Source organism: Capsella rubella, unplaced genomic scaffold (genome assembly GCF_000375325.1).
Source record: "Capsella rubella cultivar Monte Gargano unplaced genomic scaffold, Caprub1_0 scaffold_2, whole genome shotgun sequence".
In the NCBI taxonomy this organism is placed as follows: domain Eukaryota; kingdom Viridiplantae; phylum Streptophyta; class Magnoliopsida; order Brassicales; family Brassicaceae; genus Capsella; species Capsella rubella.
The window spans coordinates 9,886,032-9,909,098 of record NW_006238922.1 but is presented as its reverse complement, the minus strand read 5'-3'; the positions used below and the strand labels follow the sequence as shown (position 1 = coordinate 9,909,098).

At 34.8% G+C, this 23,067-nt stretch overlaps 4 protein-coding genes across 5 annotated transcripts; 3 read left to right on the top strand and 1 right to left on the bottom strand.

Moving 5' to 3' along the window:
- Positions 1-231: 231 nt before the first annotated feature.
- On the top strand, positions 232-4,332 carry LOC17896129 (potassium transporter 6). The gene is made up of 7 exons (XM_006300699.2): positions 232-647; positions 764-1,259; positions 1,370-1,423; positions 2,019-2,279; positions 2,370-2,422; positions 2,505-2,883; positions 2,981-4,332. The coding sequence occupies exons 1-7, from the start codon at positions 609-611 to the stop codon at positions 4,045-4,047; spliced, it is 2,349 nt and encodes a 782-aa protein (XP_006300761.1). The 5' UTR covers positions 232-608; the 3' UTR covers positions 4,048-4,332.
- A 3,588-nt stretch (positions 4,333-7,920) lies between these two features.
- On the top strand, positions 7,921-11,540 carry LOC17894407 (probable alpha,alpha-trehalose-phosphate synthase [UDP-forming] 8). Of its 2 annotated transcripts, none has more exons than XM_023787354.1 (4): positions 7,921-8,127; positions 8,514-10,556; positions 10,663-10,936; positions 11,057-11,540. In XM_023787354.1, the coding sequence occupies exons 2-4, from the start codon at positions 8,575-8,577 to the stop codon at positions 11,375-11,377; spliced, it is 2,577 nt and encodes an 858-aa protein (XP_023643122.1). In that variant the 5' UTR covers positions 7,921-8,127; positions 8,514-8,574; the 3' UTR covers positions 11,378-11,540. The 2 variants fall into 2 exon arrangements, with proteins under 2 accessions (XP_023643122.1, XP_006300612.1); XM_006300550.2 differs by having other exon boundaries at positions 7,922-8,127; positions 8,641-10,556.
- Positions 11,541-13,946: 2,406 nt separating this feature from the next.
- On the top strand, positions 13,947-17,115 carry LOC17895389. Its single transcript, XM_023788243.1, has 7 exons — positions 13,947-14,342; positions 14,438-14,518; positions 14,618-14,794; positions 15,402-15,572; positions 15,690-15,902; positions 15,990-16,078; positions 16,169-17,115. Exons 1-7 carry the CDS (start codon positions 14,255-14,257, stop codon positions 16,880-16,882), a joined length of 1,533 nt encoding a protein of 510 aa, XP_023644011.1. The 5' UTR covers positions 13,947-14,254; the 3' UTR covers positions 16,883-17,115.
- A 1,237-nt stretch (positions 17,116-18,352) lies between these two features.
- LOC17894012 (transcription factor IBH1-like 1) lies at positions 18,353-18,729 on the bottom strand. The gene has a single exon (XM_006303004.2). It carries the CDS (start codon positions 18,690-18,692, stop codon positions 18,438-18,440), a length of 255 nt encoding a protein of 84 aa, XP_006303066.2. The 5' UTR covers positions 18,693-18,729; the 3' UTR covers positions 18,353-18,437.
- Between the last annotated feature and the right edge of the window lie 4,338 nt (positions 18,730-23,067).

Below are 23,067 nucleotides of genomic sequence, written 5' to 3'. Positions count from 1 at the left end.
TTCATTTTCTTTTTCACTCTCACTTTCACAATTTAACCTCATAATAACACTTTTTGTTTTGGTAAGATTCATTAATAATATTAAATATATTTCCTAATTATATAAGAACAAAGAAAAAAAAAACTCTTCAGGATATAGAGTTTGACTAATCAAATTTGTTGAACAAAAAAAAAACTCTTTACATCTCCTCAAAAACCGAAACAAAATATATCTTTCTCACAAGTAAGCAACTTCAAAATTTGGTTAACCCCAAAAGAAAAAAAAAGAAAGAGTCGCTCTCTCTTGTTTTCTTAAAAATCTCACCTTTGTCTTGTAAATCCAGAAACCCATACGCAAAAATATCCTCTACGTGTTCTCCTTTCACGATTTTCTCGAGTTTTCTCGCATTTTACCCATTTTGTTTTTATTCCCCACTCAGATTCTTCACAAAGTTTCAAACTTTTCTTCTTCTTCCTCACCCATTCTCGTTTCCTCAACTGTTCAGTTCCGAGTGGTAAAAATAAAAAAGCACAGATTTGAATTTTTTGATTAGCGAGAGGACTCATCACTCATCCTCACTCATGGACTTCTCAAATTCCTGAGCTTTCCTTAGAAAAAAAAAACCCACCATGGAAATCGAATCAGGAAATTATCAAAACATCGTCAAGGTGAGTCAAATCAGATTTGAGATCGGTTCGATCAAAAAGTTCAAACCTTTACGGAGATTCTCATCTCTTTCCTCGTAATCATCGATTTCTGAACAAACCCTTTTGTTGATTTGCAGAAGGAATCATGGAGAACAGTATTGACATTAGCGTATCAAAGCTTAGGCGTTGTATACGGAGATTTGAGTATTTCACCTTTATATGTCTACAAAAGCACATTTGCTGAAGACATTCATCACTCTGAGTCCAACGAAGAGATCTTTGGTGTTTTGTCTTTCATCTTTTGGACAATCACGCTCGTCCCTCTGCTCAAATACGTTTTCATCGTTCTCAGAGCAGATGACAATGGTGAAGGAGGCACTTTTGCTCTCTACTCGCTTCTATGTCGACACGCACGAGTCAACTCGCTACCGAGTTGTCAATTGGCTGATGAGCAGCTTATAGAGTATAAGACTGACTCGATTGGGTCGTCGACGACGCCTCAATCGGGTTTTGCTGCGAGTTTGAAATCTACTCTTGAGAAACATGGGGTTTTGCAGAAGATTTTGCTTGTTCTTGCTTTGATTGGGACTTGTATGGTGATTGGTGATGGTGTTCTTACGCCTGCGATTTCAGGTAAATAAAAATCAAAATCGATTCTTCTGACTTGTTCTTTGTCTTAAGTCAATGACAAGATCATTGATTTTTGTTACTTACCACTGTTCATTTGTTTTTGTCAATTACAGTTTTTTCTGCAGTATCAGGTGTTGAGCTTTCAATGTCTAAGGAGCATCACAAGTGTGAGTTTTTTATTCACTATTCTTGATTAAGTTACATAGGCCATCTTTATCTAAAGCTTAGGCCTATTTGGGGTGGACACTTTGCTTTAGTTCATGGATGATTTGATCACACATGGAGTCTGGTTAATTCAAAATCTTGGGTCCTAGAATCAACCCCAAGTCGTCGGTTTTTTTTTCTTAACTGTGGAGCCCGTTGTTCCCACCATCTGTTTATCTGATTGCTGGGTAGAGTTTTGCACGTAACACGAATTAAATATCGTGGCGCCATCCCGATTTCGAGTCATCTATATCACTTTCAGTTCCTTAATTTGGTGGCCCACGCTATTGAATAGGCGTTTGGATTCTTCTCTGGACATCAAGTGGATAGATATACCAAAACTAAATGTTGATCCTCTTCCCTGAAATCCTCATCTACCAAAAATTTTGGAACTTAGTGTAACATTCTTACTTTATTGAGTTCTACATCTGGAACTGTCATGTTCAAAGAGTCTTGCACTTGTTAAAAGTTTTAATTTTAACCTTTTGCCTCAGAATAAGGGTATTGTGATTGTGTTTGAAAGTTCTTCTTTGTTTTTTTTTTGCTTTGTTTATGCAGACATAGAAGTCCCTGCTGCTTGTATAATTCTGATTGGTTTGTTTGCACTCCAGCACTATGGTACACACAAGGTCGGGTTCCTGTTCGCCCCGGTGATTCTGTTGTGGCTAATGTGCATCAGCGCCATCGGTGTTTACAACATTTTCCATTGGAACCCGCATGTGTATCAAGCGCTTTCTCCCTATTACATGTACAAGTTCCTCAAGAAAACTCAAAGTAGAGGATGGATGTCTCTTGGTGGGATCTTGCTCTGCATAACAGGTGTGCAACAAATAAAAAATAAAAACACATTTTTGCTTTACGAGCAGAAGAAGGGTAGGATAGCTTCACTCACTTTCTTTTTGTGTGCAGGTTCTGAAGCAATGTTTGCGGATCTTGGACATTTTTCGCAACTCTCAATTAAGGTTCTTAAGAATCCTTCTCTAAAGGCCTTCTTTACATTTGTATTTTGTTTTTCCATCTCAGACAATCGCTTTGCTGTTGCAGATTGCTTTTACGTCACTTGTATACCCGTCTTTGATACTTGCCTACATGGGACAAGCAGCTTATCTCTCTCAGCATCATGTAATTGAAAGTGAATACAATATTGGCTTTTATGTATCTGTACCAGAGTCATTAAGATGGCCAGTTCTTGTGATCGCCATACTTGCTGCTGTAGTTGGTAGTCAAGCCATCATCACCGGAACATTTTCGATCATTAAACAATGCTCTGCATTGGGATGCTTCCCCAAAGTTAAGATTGTTCATACTTCATCAAAAATCCATGGTCAGATTTACATCCCCGAGATCAACTGGATCTTGATGGTCCTCTGTTTAGCTGTCACCATTGGTTTCAGAGACACTAAGCGGTTGGGTAATGCTTCAGGTATATAACTAAATTAAACCCAATCCTAAATCAGGATTGTTCCCCATTGCTCTAGCTACCATAGCTATATTAACCAATGATAATATCTTCTCTTTAGGTTTGGCGGTTATAACCGTTATGCTTGTGACAACATGTCTAATGTCACTAGTGATTGTATTATGCTGGCACAAGAGCGTCTTCTTCGCGATCGCATTTGTTGTATTCTTCGGTACAATCGAAGCTCTCTACTTCTCAGCTTCTCTAATCAAATTTCTCGAAGGTGCATGGGTCCCCATCGCCCTCTCTTTTTGCTTCCTTCTCTCCATGTGCACTTGGCATTACGGTACCCTCAAGCGCTACGAGTTTGACGTCCAAAACAAAGTCTCAGTCAACTGGCTTCTCAGCCTCGGTCAAACCCTCGGGATCGCACGTGTCCGTGGCCTCGGACTCATCCACACAGAGCTAGTCTCTGGCGTCCCTGCAATATTCTCTCATTTTGTCACAAACCTCCCTGCCTTTCACCAGGTTCTCGTCTTCCTCTGCGTCAAATCCGTACCAGTTCCGCATGTCCGTCCTGAGGAACGGTTTCTAGTAGGACGCATTGGCCCGAAAGAGTTCCGGATCTACCGTTGTATTGTCCGGTACGGGTACCGCGATGTCCACAAAGACGATTTTGAGTTTGAAGGCGATCTTGTATGTAGCATTGCCGAGTTTATCCGTACCGAGGCTGCAACCGCCACAGCTGCAGAGGCCAACGGAGAGGATGATGATAGAATGTCGGTTGTTGGAACTTGTTCCTCATACATGCAAGGTATCGAGGATCACTACGAAAGCGATCCTGACGATCCGGATAAGCCCGGGACGTCAGAAATCCGATCACCAAAACCGAAGAAGAAGAGTAAGAGCAAGGTCAAAAAGAGGGTAAGGTTTGTTGTCCCGGAGACACCAAAGATAGAGAAGGAAACAAGACAAGAGTTAATGGAGCTAAGCGAGGCTCGTGAGGGAGGCGTGGCTTATATAATGGGAAACGCGTATATGAAAGCGAAGCAAGGATCAGGATTAGTCAAGAGACTCGCCATTAACGTATGCTACGAGTTTCTTAGGAGGAACACTAGAGGTCCTAGAAACATGCTTACATCTCCTCACGCCTCTACTTTAGAAGTCGGTATGATCTACCATGTCTAAAAAGGGAAGGGAGTATTTTGGTTCTTTTTGTAAATGCTTTTGTTGTGTTTTAATTTACTAAAAAAAAAAGAAAAGTGAATTAGATATAGCTTAAGAAATTTTGTTTTGTGGAGGTTTTCTTTTTGCCTAAGGTTATAGATTTTATAGCTCAAGAACTCATCCTTTAGATATAGAGTTTTATTTTCTCCTTACAAACTTGTGTGAATTATGAATGATTTTACATTGTCACATAATGTGGGTATTGCCAATTTTTTTATTTGTCTAATAATATTGCCGGTTTTTAAATCATGGTAATGACACATTAACACTTCTAATACAAAACTTAAGATTGTATATGCTTTTCAATCATGTTGGGGACATATTAATAGTGTTAATTCGGAGACATATTAGTAGTGAATTAATGATTTAACACTACTAAGACAAAACCTAAGATATATGTTTGAGACATTTTTGCATACATTTTTATTTGTTTGTATTAATCAAAATATAGTCAAGAGGATACCAAAAAGAGTAATCTAATCTCATTTGATAGATTTTTGTTTTTGTTTTTTTAGCTAAATAATCTCATTTGAGAGATGAAATTGATTTGTACTTGTTTATTATTATGTGTTTTGCAATAAGATTTATGAAACCCTGTAACATCAAAAAGATTTTTCTTTTCTTGGGTGTTTTCTTTTCTTCAGATGTCGTCCCTTTTGCAGTCCCATTCTAACTACACTTGAGTAAAACATCATCATCATCATAACTTCATAAGCAATGGTCGCAATCGCAAACATCAAACATAAGATAGACAGAGTCCAGGAAGGCTACTTATGTGGGCTTACCTAACGGGCCATGGAGACCAAAAAATATCAAAAGTTAAAACGGGTTTAAGTCGGCAGAATTGGTCATAACAGACCAAATCCGAAAGATGAAGATCAGTTGGTTCGAGCTGTCAATGTTCGGACTGGTATTAATTTTGTCTGAAAGCGATCTGACTTTGGATAACATACATACTCAAAAGAAACAGCTCAATTGTTTACAACTTGAAGGCCACGTGCTTCTCTACATTTTTCTTAGTTATCCTTTCTCTTTCGTTTTATTTATCAATTTGTTTTCTGACTCCAAATTGATCAGTCTTTGCTATCCAAAGCAATCTCATTGGATGAGTATGATTTCTCTAAAAATTACTAGTATATTCGTCTTTCATGTGTGTGTGTGTCCCTAGTTATTCTTTACGTCACGAATTATCTTGTCGGTATGACAACATTATAAATATTTATGCATTGTTTAATGAAATGGAACGTAAACTAAATTACTAATTAGAATTGTATATATACAATTGTAACAGATATAGTCAAGTTGGTATAATAAGCCTGTAATATATTGTACGTTCGATATCGTAGTCAATGTACGTAGCTGGTTGCCGTATAATTCGATCTAAGTTATATTTCTTTTTTTTTTGGCTGATCTAACTATATAAACAGTTAAACACATTAACACATTGGTGAGTACATAAACAAAACACAAATGTCAATAAGGAAGAGTCTTTTTTTTTTTTAATTACGAGTAAGACACTCGATGACAGCTAACTTGTAACAAAAGTACAAAACACAAAACAGTGTAATAACAAAGAGTTTTTATTTTATTTTTTATTTTTATATGTCGGGTATATAAATTGTTTTAAAAAATCCAAAAAAATATAAATATGAAAAACGTACTTTGATGTTACAGCTATGAGACAACCGGGTAATCTCTCACGTAAAATAAAAAAAAATAAAAATAAAGGGGAAGGTTCTAAGGTGGACATTGGATACAGACGTGCACAGATCCTTTCCCATGTAAACTTGATAATTGCTAATGTGTCGCTTTTTGATTGGTTGAAGACATGTGTAATTTTGACTTTACTTACGTAAGTGGAAACGCATATCATATCCTCTCCACAATCACACCAACAAAGACTTATCCATTGCGGAAACATTCTGATCCTAAGTTTAGTTTAGGGTCTACCCCAATCTATATGGCTCCCACTTGGAACACGAGAGAACCTGCATGCACTCAGCACTCTTCGTGTCTTATTCCGGTTGGTTTACACTCACGAACCCCACCTTAGCCGACGTTGGTGTCTGTCTTGATAAAGAAAATAGTATAAGAATAGATAAAACGTTTCTTTTTTTCTCTTTGAGATAAAAATAATATGGATTTTTTGGGGAGGAATTTCAAAAGAATCTTTTTTTTCTTTTGTGGGAATATTATCATAGATTCAACAATTCCATTTTTGTTTTTGGAAATAAATAAAGTGTTTTGCTTTTTTTCTTTTTTTTTTTTCTTTACATAAAAGAAGATAAGCATCAATATTGAAATAAATAAAATACTCACAAGCGTGGCTCTTTCGACAAGAGGAAGAGACTTATTTTTTTTCTTTCTTTTTAATAATTGAGAGAAAAAACAAAAAAAGAAAAGAAGAAGAAAGAGTCTATCGGATACGTCGGATCCAACCTCCCAATCCGCATTGGCTGTCGAGACAACGTGGATGTAAATAGAGACGTCCTTATTAGAGGTTTCATTGTTATTTTACCTTCCAGCTACTGAGTCCTATACTTTAGTTGACGACGTCCCAAATGGCAAAATGGCTAGGGGGCTCACTCTCACGCGTGACTTGATTTACAATATACATGTTTTAATTCGATTTTGATGTCTTTCATATGAGTGTTATGACTCTTTAGTCTAATCTATATACATAGTAGTAATCTAATTTTTCTTTTTTCATATTCCATAGTTTATACATTATCACGGATAGAGTAGTTTCTCTAGTAGATCGTGTGTAGGCGTTGTTTCTTCATTGACCAGTGGATAACGATTCCAATTATCTTGTAATTTTAAACGGACGTTGTTTCCACTTTGTTGTATATAGAGCTTAGACTCTATGTGACTATGAAACGACTTGTCAACAAACCATTTTTATATTAATTTGTTTTTCGTAGTTGTTTTGTTTTAGAATCAATTTGCATACGACTAGTTTAGTTTTTTTACGAATATAAGTTATATAAGCGATATTTAATTAATGATTTTTTTTTCCTGGTTTAGTTTCAGTTGTCACATGTTTTCAGAAGATTAACATCAGAAAACAACCATGAGTTAATGATTTAAATGAGACATGCATTCCAAATACCAATTAGTAGTATTACTATTATTATCTTCATCCACCTTATGTGGACATATTAGTTTAGTTTTTAGTTCCCATTATATTAAATATCTTTCTTTTTTTCTTTCTTGATGTCAACTCTAATCCTTAAATCTCTACTTGATTGGTTTAAATTAATTAAGTTTGGTAGTGGTTTTAATGATGATGCTTCCCTAAGACAATTCATTTTCGAGACAAAAGTAAATTGACAATAGTAACCAGATATACTTTTACTTTTTACCTATTCAAGCACTATAATAGTGGTTTTCGACTGGATGAAACAAAAATTGTTATTATATAATGTAAAAAAGGGGACCTCATATTATCCATAAATTACAAGTTGCTAAATTTAAAATTGAAATGCCAACAATATATAAAATCCATTCCACAACAACAACAACAAAAAATACAAAATTTGGTCCACACCATGCATATAAAAACATTATTATACAAATAATACTATAGTTTTGCAACTTTACATGTCTACCAAACTCAAATCATATTAGAAGAAGATAAGAAGAAGATGAAGGGGACATCCACGTAATTTCCAATTACGGCTCTATCGCGAAAACATTATCTAAAACCAGACACAGAGAGCTAAAAAGCTAATATTAAAATAAAATAAAATAAATACGTAAATAAAAGAAAAATAGATCGTTAGAAAACGTGTAATATGCATATTTGCTAATATACAATCTGTTTTTATTATTTATTGTTTTTGCTTCGTTATCTCATTTTAATCTCTTCTCTTCTCTGCTTCTCTCTCTGTATCTCTCTGAGTGGTGCGAATATCCAAAATAGTTCTGTTCCGAGTCTCTTTCGTCTTCCCTCCTCTGTTATCTTTTTTTTCTAACCTTTCTTTCTTCTCCCACATTCGTTTGGTTTACTGATCACACTATACGAAGACGACGGCGAAGGTGAGTCTCCGGCGATTTCGTTTTTAAGATTTGACCTTTTTTCTCATCTTGTTTCGTTTTGACGTTTATAAAGATTATATTTTCTTATACTTACATTTAGATTTTTGTGTTTATGTTTACTGTTTCATTGCTGTGTGAGTTAATCTTTAATTTCACTCTAACACTGTAATTTTTATTTATAAGAACCGATCTTGATAATATTTGTTTTTTTGGTTATAAAATAAAGTTATGAAGGAACCAGTTTGTTGTATATATATATGGAAATGGTGATTTGATGTTCATAATATTTGAATGAGAAGATTATATGTACTTGAATCTGAAACAAGAAAGTTTTTTTTTTTTTAAGGTAGTAATTGATTTTTTTTTGTTTTTTTGTTGTTTGTTAGCATTTTAAAGGTTTTTTGGAACAAGACACAAGCACTTTTTAAGCTCTGTTTCTTCTTCTCCATGGTGTCAAGATCTTGTGCTAATTTTCTAGACTTATCATCTTGGGATCTTTTGGATTTTCCTCAGACTCCAAGAGCTCTTCCTCGCGTCATGACTGTTCCGGGAATCATCTCCGACTTAGACGGAGACAAAGCCGGCGATGAATACTCTGAGGTAACTTCTTCCTCCGGTGGTTCACGTGAGAGGAAGATCATTGTGGCTAATATGTTACCACTCCAATCTAAAAGAGATGCTGAGACTGGTAAGTGGTGTTTTAACTGGGACGAAGACTCTCTTCAGTTGCAACTCAGAGATGGGTTCTCTTCAGAAACAGAGTTCCTCTACGTTGGATCACTTAACGTTGATATCAAGTCGAGTGAGCAAGAAGAAGTTTCTCAGAAGCTTTTAGAGGAGTTTAACTGCGTTGCGACGTTTTTGTCTAAGGAGTTGCAGGAAATGTTCTATCTTGGTTTCTGTAAACATCAGTTGTGGCCATTGTTTCATTACATGCTTCCTATGTTTCCTGATCATGGAGATCGTTTCGACAGGCGTCTATGGCAAGCTTATGTGTCTGCCAACAAGATATTTTCAGACAGGGTTATGGAAGTTATCAACCCTGAGGATGATTATGTTTGGATTCAAGATTATCATCTCATGGTTCTTCCTACGTTCTTGAGGAAACGTTTCAATAGGATCAAGCTTGGTTTCTTCCTGCATAGTCCTTTCCCTTCTTCTGAGATCTACCGCACATTGCCCGTTCGTGACGATATTTTGAGAGGTTTGTTGAACTGTGATCTCATTGGATTCCACACGTTTGATTACGCGAGGCATTTCCTGTCTTGCTGTAGTAGAATGCTTGGTCTTGATTATGAGTCTAAGCGCGGTCATATAGGACTTGATTACTTTGGTCGGACTGTGTATATAAAAATTCTTCCTGTTGGTGTCCATATGGGTAGATTGGAATCTGTTTTGAATCTTGATTCTACTGCGGCGAAGACGAAAGAGATTCAAGAACAGTATAAAGGGAAGAAACTGGTTCTTGGCATCGACGATATGGATATATTTAAAGGTATAAGCTTAAAGCTCATTGCAATGGAGCATCTCTTTGAGACATATTGGCATTTGAGAGGGAAGGTTGTTCTTGTTCAGATAGTGAATCCGGCAAGATCTTCTGGTAAAGATGTGGAAGAAGCGAAAAGAGAGACGTATGAGACTGCGAAAAGGATCAATGAGCGTTATGGTACTCCTGATTATAAACCAATAGTGTTGATCGATCGTCTTGTTCCACGTTCTGAGAAAACCGCGTATTATGCAGCAGCAGATTGTTGCTTAGTGAATGCTGTGAGAGATGGCATGAACTTAGTTCCTTATAAGTATATAGTCTGCAGGCAAGGGACTCGAAACAAGGTTCTTGATGATTCATCTCCCCGCACAAGCACGCTTGTTGTGTCTGAGTTTATTGGATGCTCGCCTTCTTTGAGTGGTGCCATCAGGGTGAATCCATGGGATGTAGATGCTGTGGCAGAGGCGGTGAACTCTGCTCTTAAAATGAGTGAGAACGAGAAGCAACTAAGGCATGAGAAACATTACCACTATATTAGCACTCATGATGTTGGTTACTGGGCAAAGAGCTTTATGCAGGATCTTGAGAGAGCTTGCAGGGATCACTATAGTAAACGTTGTTGGGGGATTGGATTTGGATTGGGGTTCAGAGTTTTGTCGCTCTCTCCAAGTTTTAGGAAGCTATCTGTGGAACACATTGTCCCGATTTATAGAAATAAAGAGCGAAGGGCGATATTTCTTGATTATGATGGCACTCTTGTTCCTGAAAGCTCCATTGCTCAAGATCCAAGCGCCGAGGTTGTCTCTGTTCTGAAAGCTCTCTGTGAAGATCCCAAAAACACAGTTTTCATTGTTAGTGGAAGAGGTAAAGAGTCTCTGAGCAATTGGCTATCTCCTTGTGACAATCTTGGAATAGCAGCTGAACATGGATATTTCATAAGGTATATATATTTTATACTATGAATGCACAGTTTTGCCTTGTTTTTCCCCATAGAGGTTCTAAAGAAACTTATAAAAGACATTTTCATGTTTTGTTGTGGGTGGTAGGTGGAATAGCAAGGATGAGTGGGAGACTTGTTACTCGTCTACGGAGACAGAGTGGAGGTCAATGGTGGAACCAGTTATGAGATCGTATATGGAGGCAACAGATGGGACTAGTATAGAGTTCAAAGAGAGTGCTTTGGTGTGGCACCATCAAGACGCAGATCCAGACTTTGGATCATGTCAAGCTAAGGAGCTTCTTGATCATCTAGAAAGCGTTCTCGCCAATGAGCCTGTTGTTGTCAAAAGAGGTCAACACATCGTTGAAGTCAAACCACAGGTATGTAAAAAGCATAGATCTCTTTCACTTTCATCTACACAAGTATTATTGCAAATCTTGAAAAAATGTTAGGATCTACAAGTACTTTTTTTTTAGCTTGATGCATTGTAATGAACTCAGGGTGTAAGCAAAGGTCTAGCTGCGGAAAAAGTAATCCGAGAAATGGTAGAAAGCGGGAATCCACCAGGACTAGTGATGTGCATAGGAGACGATAGATCAGACGAGGACATGTTCGAGAGCATACTAAGCACAGTGACAAATCCAGAGCTTTTGACTCAACCAGAGGTTTACGCATGCACGGTTGGAAGAAAGCCAAGCAAAGCTAAGTACTTCTTGGACGATGAAGCCGACGTGCTTAAGCTTCTAAGAGGCCTAGGAGACTCATCATCAAGCTTAAAACCGACTTGTCACACACAAGTTGCATTTGAAAGCATCGTTTAAAAAGTGGGACGTAGCAGAAAAAAGATAACCAAAAATAACATAACAACATCAATATGTAAAAAAAAAAAAAGATATGAGGCTACTGAAGAATTGTTTTTTTCTTCTATATGCTTCTATTTTCACTGTTGGTTTTGGGTAAATTAGAAACTTTTTTTTATTTCTAGCCCTTTGTATAGAAACTTTGGTTGTTTTTTTTGTCTTCTAATTAAAATTTATTAAATTCCATTAATGGGATAGCTAGGCTCAACTCAACTACATCAGTCATTATCAAAGGAATTGAGAGGTTCATGTTGTTGTTGTCGTTGAGGGACCAACAAAAGTAGAGAAAGTAATTGGTGTTTTGTAATTTTATGTCATGTCCATTTATTTCCCCAACGATCCTCTCTTCTTCTTCTTTATTATCCGACGGTCGTGGCTCGCACGATGTTCATCATCCCAATCCCACCGCCTTCGTTTTCTTTGTGGTGCTGTTGTTTTCTCTTTTATTTTTGTTAAAGTTTTTTTAAAATATTATTAACGTTTTTGTTTTTCCAAAACTCAATGAATAGTAAGGTTTTCTAATTTTGGTAACTAGTGTTCGCATTAACTTGGAAAAAATATGTTGCTACTAGGGCACCTTTCTTGGCTTAGTGAACTAGTATTTGAGAATGAAAGAGTTGTAGGTTTTGTGTATTTTGGCTCCTATGGGGAGTTTATTCTTATGTATATAGGTCATGTTTCACTCAAATGACTTAGTTTAGGAGGAAGATTAAGGGTTCACTAGTTAAAGTCATGATGATTATTTATTAATGTTGATGATATTTTATACTTAAAAGAAGAAGAAAGAAAGAAGACAATTTTCCTAAAGAAAAAAAAATAGTTCCATGTTGATGAATCTTCTTTTTTCTTCAGTTAAAGTGTTTTTTTTTATCAATTAAAGATTAAAAGGGGACCAATTTTCAACTTTCTTTTTCGATTGCTTTTGCATTTTTCCATATAAGCACAAAAAAAAAAAATTATTTCTTTTTCTAAAACGTATCATTATTTTTTAATCTCATGTTCTTCACTTTGCATTATTATTTTTTTTCAAACTTTTAGTAGAAGAATTAACCTCAAAAGTTTCATCCAACTGTGTTCTGTTTTTCTTTTTTTCTTTAACCAGGTTTAGTTCGTTGATCATATACTCCAACTTGACTACAATGAGACCAAGTTGCACACAAATTATGTAAGTAAAGAAACCACATCTTAAATGATTGGAAAAGAAGAAGACGATCTCAGAGAGGACAAAACCAAAATGTGCACCGTTGTGCTCACATGAAAAGACAATTTAAGTTTCTCTTTCACATTTTTTGGTTAAGCTAACCAACATGTAAATGGTGGTCAAGTAGAAATATAAATATTTTCGTTACTATTATAACTGCTTTGCACCATGAGTTACCATTTAAGATATTAATCTATCACTATGAGAGACGAGGTAAAACAACAACATAACAAGTTGTACATTTACAAAATAAATTAAAAAAAAATATATCGAATACTAAAAAGGAGGTAAAAAACAACAAGTGAAAAGAGGTTAAAAAACAAAAGAACAAAGTGAATTTAAAAATAAAAATAGATAAAACGCAGCGCGAAACAAGGATTTTTGGTGCGAGAATATATGCACTGTTGGACTCTCCCTAACCTTCGTTTAATTACTACTTTACCCCTCTCTTTATTAGTTTCATCTTAAAAAAAAGAAAAGATAGAGTAAAAAATAGACAGACACGTTACCTTTCGTACACGTGACGTACTCCAAATGGATCATAAATGACACGTGTAATTTCTTGATTGGATTTCTTGCTTTGCCAGAGTTACTGGACATCCAAAGAACAAAGCTAGAGAGCAAAAAAAAATCATACAATTAAAGTATTAAACTAATTTCAAAAGTCTATAAAATTTTTATTTTAACATTTAATACAACCATAACTAAAACCGCATTTTAATACATTACAGTTTTGTGGAATATTAATTTGAAGACTAATTTTTTATTTTAGTGTATGACAAAATTATCAGTGTAGTTTATAAATTTAAAATTTTTATTTTTTATAGGATTCTAGGATGAATATATATATACTATATAAAGACATTTATGCTCACAAAATATTATCTAAAACGATAAAAGTGAATAAAGCTCCATACTATAAACTTTCATACTAAAAAGTTACAATCTTTACCAGAAAAATCTAATATATGATATAAACATTTGTACTTATTCTGTAGTTATAGAATATATTCCATCAAATAAAAACATACAAATTGTTAAAGCTGATCTTTCTTATTGTTTTTGATGATATAAAAGCTGATACACAACCTAAACTTATATAATCACCAAGTCCAGAGAATATAGTAGGTATTTATTCTTTCTAAACTCAAAAAAAGTTAAATTTTGATATTGCTAATTAAACAAACAACAAAATTAAATAAATCACCAACCCATACACACACACAAAAAATCATCATATAATTTAATTAGAAAAAAGTAACGACGTTGATCGCAATCACATGGATGGACTCACTCGTCTCTCTCTATTTTATTCTGTCTCGTTCTTCTAATTAAAACCTTTCCCCTTTCCTTTTTTCTCACTGAGACACTGTCTTCACTCTTTTTTGCTTATCAACAAACTCTGCAAAAATCTAACCTCTCTCTCTCTGTTCTCTCTCTTTTTATAAAAATTCTCTCTTTCATCGAGGTAACCTCAAAGTTTAAATCTTTGCATTGTCCGCCATTCTTATTATGCTTCTGCCTATCTTTGCTTTTCCCAAGAACAATCTCTGTGTATGAAACTAGGGTTCTTACTCTTTTCCTCTGCCGCTTCTTCTCAAGTTTAAAACTTGTCTCCTTTTTCAAAAATCGAATCAATGGGTAGAGATTTTCTTGTTCTGAGTATTCTCGTTCTACTCCTTTCTGGGTTTGTATCTTCAGCTCCTTCAGCTAATTCTCCTGCAAGTAAGTGTTAATCACGTTTGTTTAAACTTTACCATCATCTCCCTCACTTGGCTTCTTTGCTTAATTTGTTTCAAATCTTATGTCTTTAATCGCAGAGATTGTTAGTGGGTTCATCTCAAATCATGGCTCTTCTCTAATGAAATGGTTATGGTCACTCAAAACCACCACCAAAACAAGTTCGATTCTTTTCCCTGTTCTGATCATAAAGTTTGCTTTTTTATTTTCAAAGATTAGTTTTTTTTTGACAATAAAGGTTTCTCCTTTTTGTTAATCAGCTATTGCGACTAGATCGATGGTGAAATTCGAAAATGGGTATGAAGTAGAGACAGTGTTCGATGGAAGCAAACTCGGTATCGAACCGTATTCGATTGAGGTATTGCCCAATGGAGAGCTACTTATTCTGGATTCTGAGAACAGTAACATCTACAAGATCTCATCTTCTCTTTCACTATGTAAGTTCAGTTATGGTTTCTTTTAAAATCAGTTTCTGGGTTTGTGTCAGAACTCATTGTGGATTTTTATATATTTGAAAGAGATTGAGATTCTTCTATATGATTTTGATGATGTTGAGACCACGCTTGTTCTTTGTCATCACCTAAAACTGAATGCACATGGGATTGTACAAGATGCTGCATATGGAAATTGATAGAATTTTTATTGGTACCTCAATTGAAAATTCCAGTCTAAGCTATATTACTATTATATGGTGATTTTTTTTGCTGTATCTTTGTCGTATTTGGAATGAGTTTGTCGGGGATGATATCAGTATACGGGTATAGTTTTTTAGTACTTTTTTCACTTTCTTTCCTGAATCTGACTTTTTCAAAGATGAGATCTAAAACAAAAAGTGTTTCTCTATGGAATTGGTCAAGAATAGAAACAATGCTTTACTTACCTGCAGCTCAAACTAATTTGTATGTTATCAAGTCATTACAAAAAGTGAAAATGAAGACTTAGTTTCTTTCTGGATATCTAGCAACTTGGCTTAGTTCTTGTTTTTCAAATGTTCTATCTGGATCAGAGTTTTAATTATGTGGGGACTATTGGTAACATTTGCAGATAGTAGGCCGAGACTGGTTACTGGCTCCCCTGAAGGATATCCGGGTCATGTGGACGGGAGATTACGTGATGCGAAGCTGAATCATCCTAACGGGCTTGCGGTTGATGACAGAGGAAACATATATGTGGCTGACACTGTGAATAATGCTATCAGGAAGATAAGTGAAGGGGGTAAGAGTTTGTTTATATATGAGATTGGGATAATAATTACATTCATGGAAGGGTTTTAGGGAGTTTTGTGATGAATTCTACTTTTTCTTGTACTGAGTTTTAAAACCTCCATTTTAGGAGTCACAACAATTGCTGGGGGGAAAACGGTTCGAAATGGAGGGCATGTGGATGGACCAAGTGAAGATGCTAAGTTCTCCAACGATTTTGATGTTGTTTATGTTGGAAGTAGTTGTTCCCTACTCGTTATTGACCGAGGAAACAAAGCCATCAGAGAGATTCAACTCCATTTCGACGACTGTGCTTATCAGTATGGAAGCGGGTTTCCTCTTGGTAAAACTTAGAAAAATACCAACCCTCTTACTGTTTGTTGCCGTTTTATTCTTTAAATAACCCGTCTCTGGATTCAACATATCGCAGGGATTGCAGTTCTCGTAGCTGCAGGTTTCTTTGGTTATATGCTGGCTCTGTTGCAACGAAGAGTCGGTTCTATCGTGTCTTCTCATAACGTAAGTGTTTTAAATATTCTCTAAAACATCCCAAACATTACCCTGTCTTATAGATGTTCTTCTAAAACTAGTCAAACCTTTCATACACAGGATCAAGAACTGTTCGAAATGGATCCTGATCAAAAGCCTATGAAACCATCTAGACCATCTCTGATTCCAACTGGAGATGAGCAGCAAGAGAAACAAGAGGAAAGCTTTATGGTATCGTTGGGAAAACTCGTTTCAAATGCTTGGGATTCTGCTATGGAGATCCTCAAAAAAAAGCAGACAGGCATCAGCTATCAGGAATACCAAGGGACAACAAAGCTGTCTGCTGCATTTAACACAACAACTCCATGGCCGATTCAAGAGAGCTTTGTGATTCGAGACGAAGACGAACCTCCTCCTGTTGAGCCCAGGAACCAAACTCCAAGGAAAACTTATGCTTTTATGTCCAAAGATGCAGAGAAAATGCAACAGCTGCGTCAGAGCCGTGCATTCTACAGTAGCTGGGATGCTGAATTCCCCAATCAGCAGCAGCAGCAGCAGCAGCAAGAAAAGCAGCAACACCAGAAGCAGCAGCATCGAAGGCATTACTCGTCGATCCCACATACTTATTATGAAGAGGACAGTGAGAAAACTAATGAAATAGTCTTTGGAGCAGTCCATGATCAGAGCAGCAAGCGCGTGGCTAAGCCTAAGCCTAAGCCTAAGCCTAAACTTATAGAGTCTGGAGATCAAATGAATAATAACACTCAACAGAATCTTCACTACAGATCTCATTCTGTTAGTTACCCATATGGATACTATCCACCATATACATGAAAAGTCTCAGGTCTTGAGAGTTTCTGGGAAAACCAGTCTTCCTTGATAATATTATGCTGGGAATTTAGAAGTTTTGGGTATAGGTGGGATTTTGAGATTCATTGCAAGGGAATGGAGAAATTTTATGATTATGCTCTTGTCTTGTAAGAAAAGTCTCATACTTTGATTGTATTGGGGAATATATTATATGAAAAAAAGAAGAGAAGAAGATAAGTTTATCTTTGTCAAAAAAGTGGTTATGTGGTAACTTAGGCTTTGAATCGAAGAACCAAATGACATAAACTTGTATACAACAATGTTAAACAAGCATCCAACATAAGGTTTCACATTGATGGGATTCATTCAAACTTCTTAAAGCTTATCAAGTTCATTAGTTTCATCAGAGATTTTCACCAAAGGCTTAAACCTACCATTGGCATGAAACATTATAAGATTTTCATCAGAGATTCATTATGTATATGGCATTGACATAAGCCAATTTAAAAGGAGGTTGGCTCAAGGCTTTAGCAAAACAGATTTAGTTTTCCCAAAATATGTGTAAGTTCTATGTGATTTTCATATAGAGATCTATTGCTTTTTATTTTCAAGAACTGAGTTCACTTTTTTTTTCTTAAAAGGAATATTAGATGTCATGTTACACGTTATGAGAGTCATGAGAAGTGATGGCTTTATCCCATTTCGAGTGGTTAAGTTTACTACTAATAGAATACAGATACAAGTACACAACTTGGATGATATCTTCACAAAACTTTTGAGTGTGGACAAATTTGAAGGTGCATTGGAGATTCTCAGGGTCAAAGGGAGCTGAGTAGGTAGCTCAAGTATTCGAAGATAAATCAAAATTCTAGAAAATAAGGGGCATGAAGTGATTGCAGTTCAAACGGAGAAGTATATGATGAATCTATTGAGAAGTGTTTTGAAGACTCTGAGAGCTTTAGAAGGTTCCTCGTGAAGAGACTTTAAGTCAAAGACACGTGACGTTTTTTGTATCTTTTTCTTCTTACTTAAGAATAATGAGTCTTGTCTTCTTCTTTTTTAAGGTTTATCACTCTAATCATACAGATCTTTACAACTCAAAATCCACGAAGATAAGTTATATCTTTGGCAAGATTTGAGTGACAAAATCTCCACACATCGAATGACGATCGAGTAGATGGAATCAGATAATTTTCTTAACCAATTCCACTTTGTACTACTGAACTAATTCGTAATGTACAATCATCTACAAATAACAAAGGCTACAATAATCTAAGTTTCACTGTCTGAAATAAATATCATACGAACGCTTTTGAAAAAGATGAAAAGGAACTAGACGCTTTGGACAGTATCAGATTAGTCAAATTTTCCAACTAATTGTCGGATTCACATATAAATATAGACAAGAAACTATATAAAAGAAGGTAAAAGCGACAAAAAGCAATACTACAAATGATAAAAACCATTATACGGAATATCAAACATTAATTTTGGCAACACTTTGGATCAAATCTATATAGTACAGAGGACGATGGAGAGAAGAAGAATAATGTTACGAATAATATATCTTACGATAAGTTCAAAGAGAGTACATATCGGAGAGAGCTTTAAGAATTCTTAGCTTCAACTTCATATGCACAATATAATCAAGTGTCTTTGATAAAAGCAGATCCGGGTGGTTGCATCTTTGCCCACCCGGTATCAGTATTTGGAGTCTCCTCACCTTCATTTGGAGCAACCCGGATCCATGACCCGTTTTGTTCTTCTTCCTCTTCTTGTTCTTGTTCATCGTCTGCTTCACTACCATCCTCTTGTATTTCTTCGGCTCCTCCATTGTGTTTTTTTGTTTAATGACAACACTTCAATGAGCTGTGATGCAAACGAACGTGCGGGTGCTTACATATTTATATAGAGTCTTGAGTCTTCTATGCTTTTTTTGGTTGTCTTTTAATTTAGTACAATTGTGGAATATGTTGTTTATAAAAAATGCTTGATTACGTCCACACGCTCGATCTGTTTTGTGCAATTAGAAAGCATTATCCAAATACAAAAATTGTAATAATAATAGTATACGTCGGTCGTTTAATTTGTAATTATTTCACGGGTTTCAATTATTTCCTAAATTTCGTAAGCGTATATATTCACGTGCTGGATGGATTCACTAAACTTTTGTGTTTTGTTTTGTTATTTATATTAAGATTACAATAAGCACCAAATGTTCAGCCAATAAAGTCTACAATAAAATAAAATTTTGCAATAAAATCTTTAAATACATTAGAAAACTACTATAAAATGTATGAGTTTTGTTGTTCATTACCACCTCTTGGAAGTATGACATTTACCAACAAAATAATACAGTTTGGTAACTGAAATACCATTAGATATCACATCTTGATAAATATAGACTCTAGAGTTCCTTACTCTACAGTCTTAAAATATTTATCCCATCGACAATACATTTTCTTCTCGATCACAGGTTTAGGTTTTTAAGTAAATTGGCTATTCATTTATTTTTATTTTGGCTCTCCGGCCAGCTCGATTTTGTTTAGTTTACAAATATAAAAGAGCTACTGGAAAGTAATTTGGGACCAAAAACTTTTATATGATAGTGAAATTGATGAGGCTAATAATAATACAAATGTGTGTGTGTCTGTTCCTAAGAGTTGGGGTGTGTTGTTAAATGTTTCTGGACCGACACTATGCAATGTTTGTAAGTGCCAACTGGATAGATACTATGCACGTGTTTTCGACAGCTGAGCTTTTCCAAACTCTCGTTTGTAGCCATCCATACTCGACATTGACGCGATCATCGATCTCTCATTTCTATTTGTCTTTTTTCTCATTAATATTACTCCATATAATATGTTTACATTACCATTGTTGAAATGTTGATTGGGACTACATGGTTGCACAAGTCTTTTCTAATATATAATATCACAAATATCTTTACTACTTTTTCTTCATTTTTTACAATCTGAGCCTAGTTATTTTCAGTTTATAATTTCAATCAAGTATTAAAGAAGGATTAAGACACTTAAGGGGCTGATTAATCAATCACTTTCTTTTTTTTTTAATTTGATCAATCACAATTTCAATACTACATTTGAGAGAACGTGGTACAGTGATTTAACGAAATGGACCACTCTACGAATCACATGCAATTGTATGTGTGATAATGAACAATGATCGAAGGATGATGAAATCTCAAGTGGGCTAGGCTAGTTTCGAAGTTTTAGGGTTTTTGACAGCTTGAACAAATTAAAGATGGCTATGTGTGTGGCTATATATCTGAGTGACCATTTTGGAGTTGTTGGTGTTATTACCCTTCTCTCGGCAAATTAACGTGCCTGATAGGTCACTTGAGGTCCCATTCTTTCATCATTAATTTCTCACCGTCCGATCGATCATTGCCCCCATACGTAACATTCCCACTGCAGCTGCATGGTTCTCTGTTTAACAAAAGAAACTATTTTATCAAAAAAAAAAACTATAAATTTATACAGTTTCTTTATATATTATGATTTGAAATTTACATGTTATGTTCATGGAAGAGGAGAAGCACCGTAGTTTACGGAAACAGCTCCCTACTATTTTATGTTCTTTCCTTCTTTTGAGGTTTTTTTTCGGGTTAATTTGGCGGGATCTCGGAACATTTTATACATTTTTTTTTCCCATAACACATATTCGAAAATAATCTTTTGTTTATACATTCAAATTAAACTATTTCACTACGTAATACTATTACGTTTTTCTTTCTACCAAAAAAATACTATTACGTTTTTCTTTTTGCAAAATGATACACTAATATGTGACTTTCTATTTAAAATAGTATATAGTCCATACGGTGTACATAAAATAAAATAATCGTGAACCAGATGATGATTGTATTGAATATCCAAGTCTATGATCGCACCGATTCTTTTCCTGATGTACATAAGACCAACTCCATCCAAGAGAACTCATAATGAGTTCTCTTCAATATTTTTATTAATAATTTTGAAATTTTTTTGGTTGAGAATATCTTACAAATTTATTTAATTTATGTATATCCAATGATAGAGTTCTCAAGTTGGGGTTCTCTAAAAAATATATATATAGATTTTCAAAAATTCATAATATTTTAACTAGAAGTAAATTTGTTAAAATTTATAAACATAACTTTAATTAAAAAAAAACTTATTGCAATTCATAAATTTATTTAAAACATGACATAAATGTAAAAAAAAAAAATACAAATCGTAAGTGTTTGAGAGAAGAGAGATTGAGAGAAAAGAGTTTTTTTCATCGATAGAGAGAGATTGAGAGGAGAGAGAGAAGTGTTTTATTTTTTTGGGCAAAAATAAACAAAAGAAATTAAAGAAAAGAAGAGTTTTATTTTTTACATCAAATATAGATTTCAACCAATGAAAAATGTCCATATCATGGGTTCTGTGAAGTTCTTTAACCTCTCTTAAGAGAATCAGTTCTCTGTTTATTTCTGATTATTGATTTATTTTTCAACTTTTTAATGAAGACATACTCACAACAGAACCCCTGTTGGAGATGCCCTAATAAAACACGTTGCATGGAACTAGTGGGTTTTCTATCGGGCCGGACTATATATATCTTATAAATCGTACATGTGCTTTGCATAAATGTTAACATGATTTCTCATGTATATTATTATTGTTGATTCTTCTTCTCAGTTCATTTTTTGCCAGCTACTACACTTCACATTTAGCGCCCATACTGGTCTACTATTAGTATATATATGGATCATGGATGGATATAAGACAATCATGTGTTTGTTGCAAATGTTTGATTGATTGGTTACATCAACCAAACTTAACTCAAATTATACAGGTATGATATTTGATATATGCATGCAACCCATGCTCTCATGTGCTTTGGCCAACTCAGCGTCGACTATGATTTTCTAAAGAAATGAGTGAACGTCTGATGCAACACAAAATGAAAGATTAATTTTAGGATAAATCTTTCTTGACCGGGGAACAGAGATCAACGCATAGTTAAAATTGTTATTAAGATCAAAGTTATTATATCATTGGTTTTGGAAAGAGACATTTTTTCTCAAGTCTATCCAAACTAGGTCTCAAACGTTTCAGGAACGGTTCTTTAAACACAAAACTTACGTATAAGATTAGGACTAATAAAATTTTACGTTGTGTGGATAATGATAGATCGTTTCTTATATAGATCCCATGGTCGTTAATTATGTAAGAAACGTCAGTTTTTTGGCTTGAGAAACGGTGAATGCTTCACTTCCATGGATCCCATGCATCGAAATGGATAACCTTTAATGGCCCATTTCCTTCTTCATGAGCGTGTAGTTATGACCTTCTTCTTTTTTTTTTTTTTTTTAAACCAAGTTATGAACTTTATAAAAATTCAAATCCTATACATTTTATCAGTCATGACGAATTGTAGAGGTTATAAAACATTTGAAAAAATATTGGGCCTAAGTTCAGAGCCCAACAAAGTAAGTATAATTAAGAAAGAATTGTATTTTAAACTGTATAATATAATTGTAGTTAAATCCAACTAAGAAAGAAAACTAAATAATGATATTTTTTTCTTGACTAAATTCGTATCAATACTTGTTTCTTTTATTGTATTTGAAGCGTAATTCAAAGTTCAAACCTAACCAAGGGAATGCTCATAATTTGGTCCTAATCCCACAATGAAGAGTCACATTTGGTATTTATACTAGAAACAGAATATTTTTGTTCTTAATTGTTGAACCAAAAAAAAAAAAAATCCAATACAATAGTCATGACATGTTTATTCTTTTAATAGATTAGTTGTTTTGTTAGCGTGGCCGAACAAATTATACAATTTTTAATCCAAACTATAGTTATATAAGTTGCTTTCATCATTCAAGATGGTATGGTCACTCAGTTTGACCCAAATGGTCATATTTAAGATTACAACATTATACCATAGAAGTCGATGAAATTCTCATATTTTGAGCATCTATAGATATGTATTCGAGTTTGTATGTCTTGCTAATTATCATGTCTACGAATTTGTATGATCCAAATCAATAAAGTATTGTTGTTCCATTATGAATGACTATATGGTCCGAGTAAGCATCATCAGAAACTCACCGGCCTAGCGTCAGACCTAAGTATATATGAAATTAGGAATGAGGGAGACGAATTTAAATAAAGAAAAGGCTAAGAGCCATCATAACCTAACATTTTTGTTGG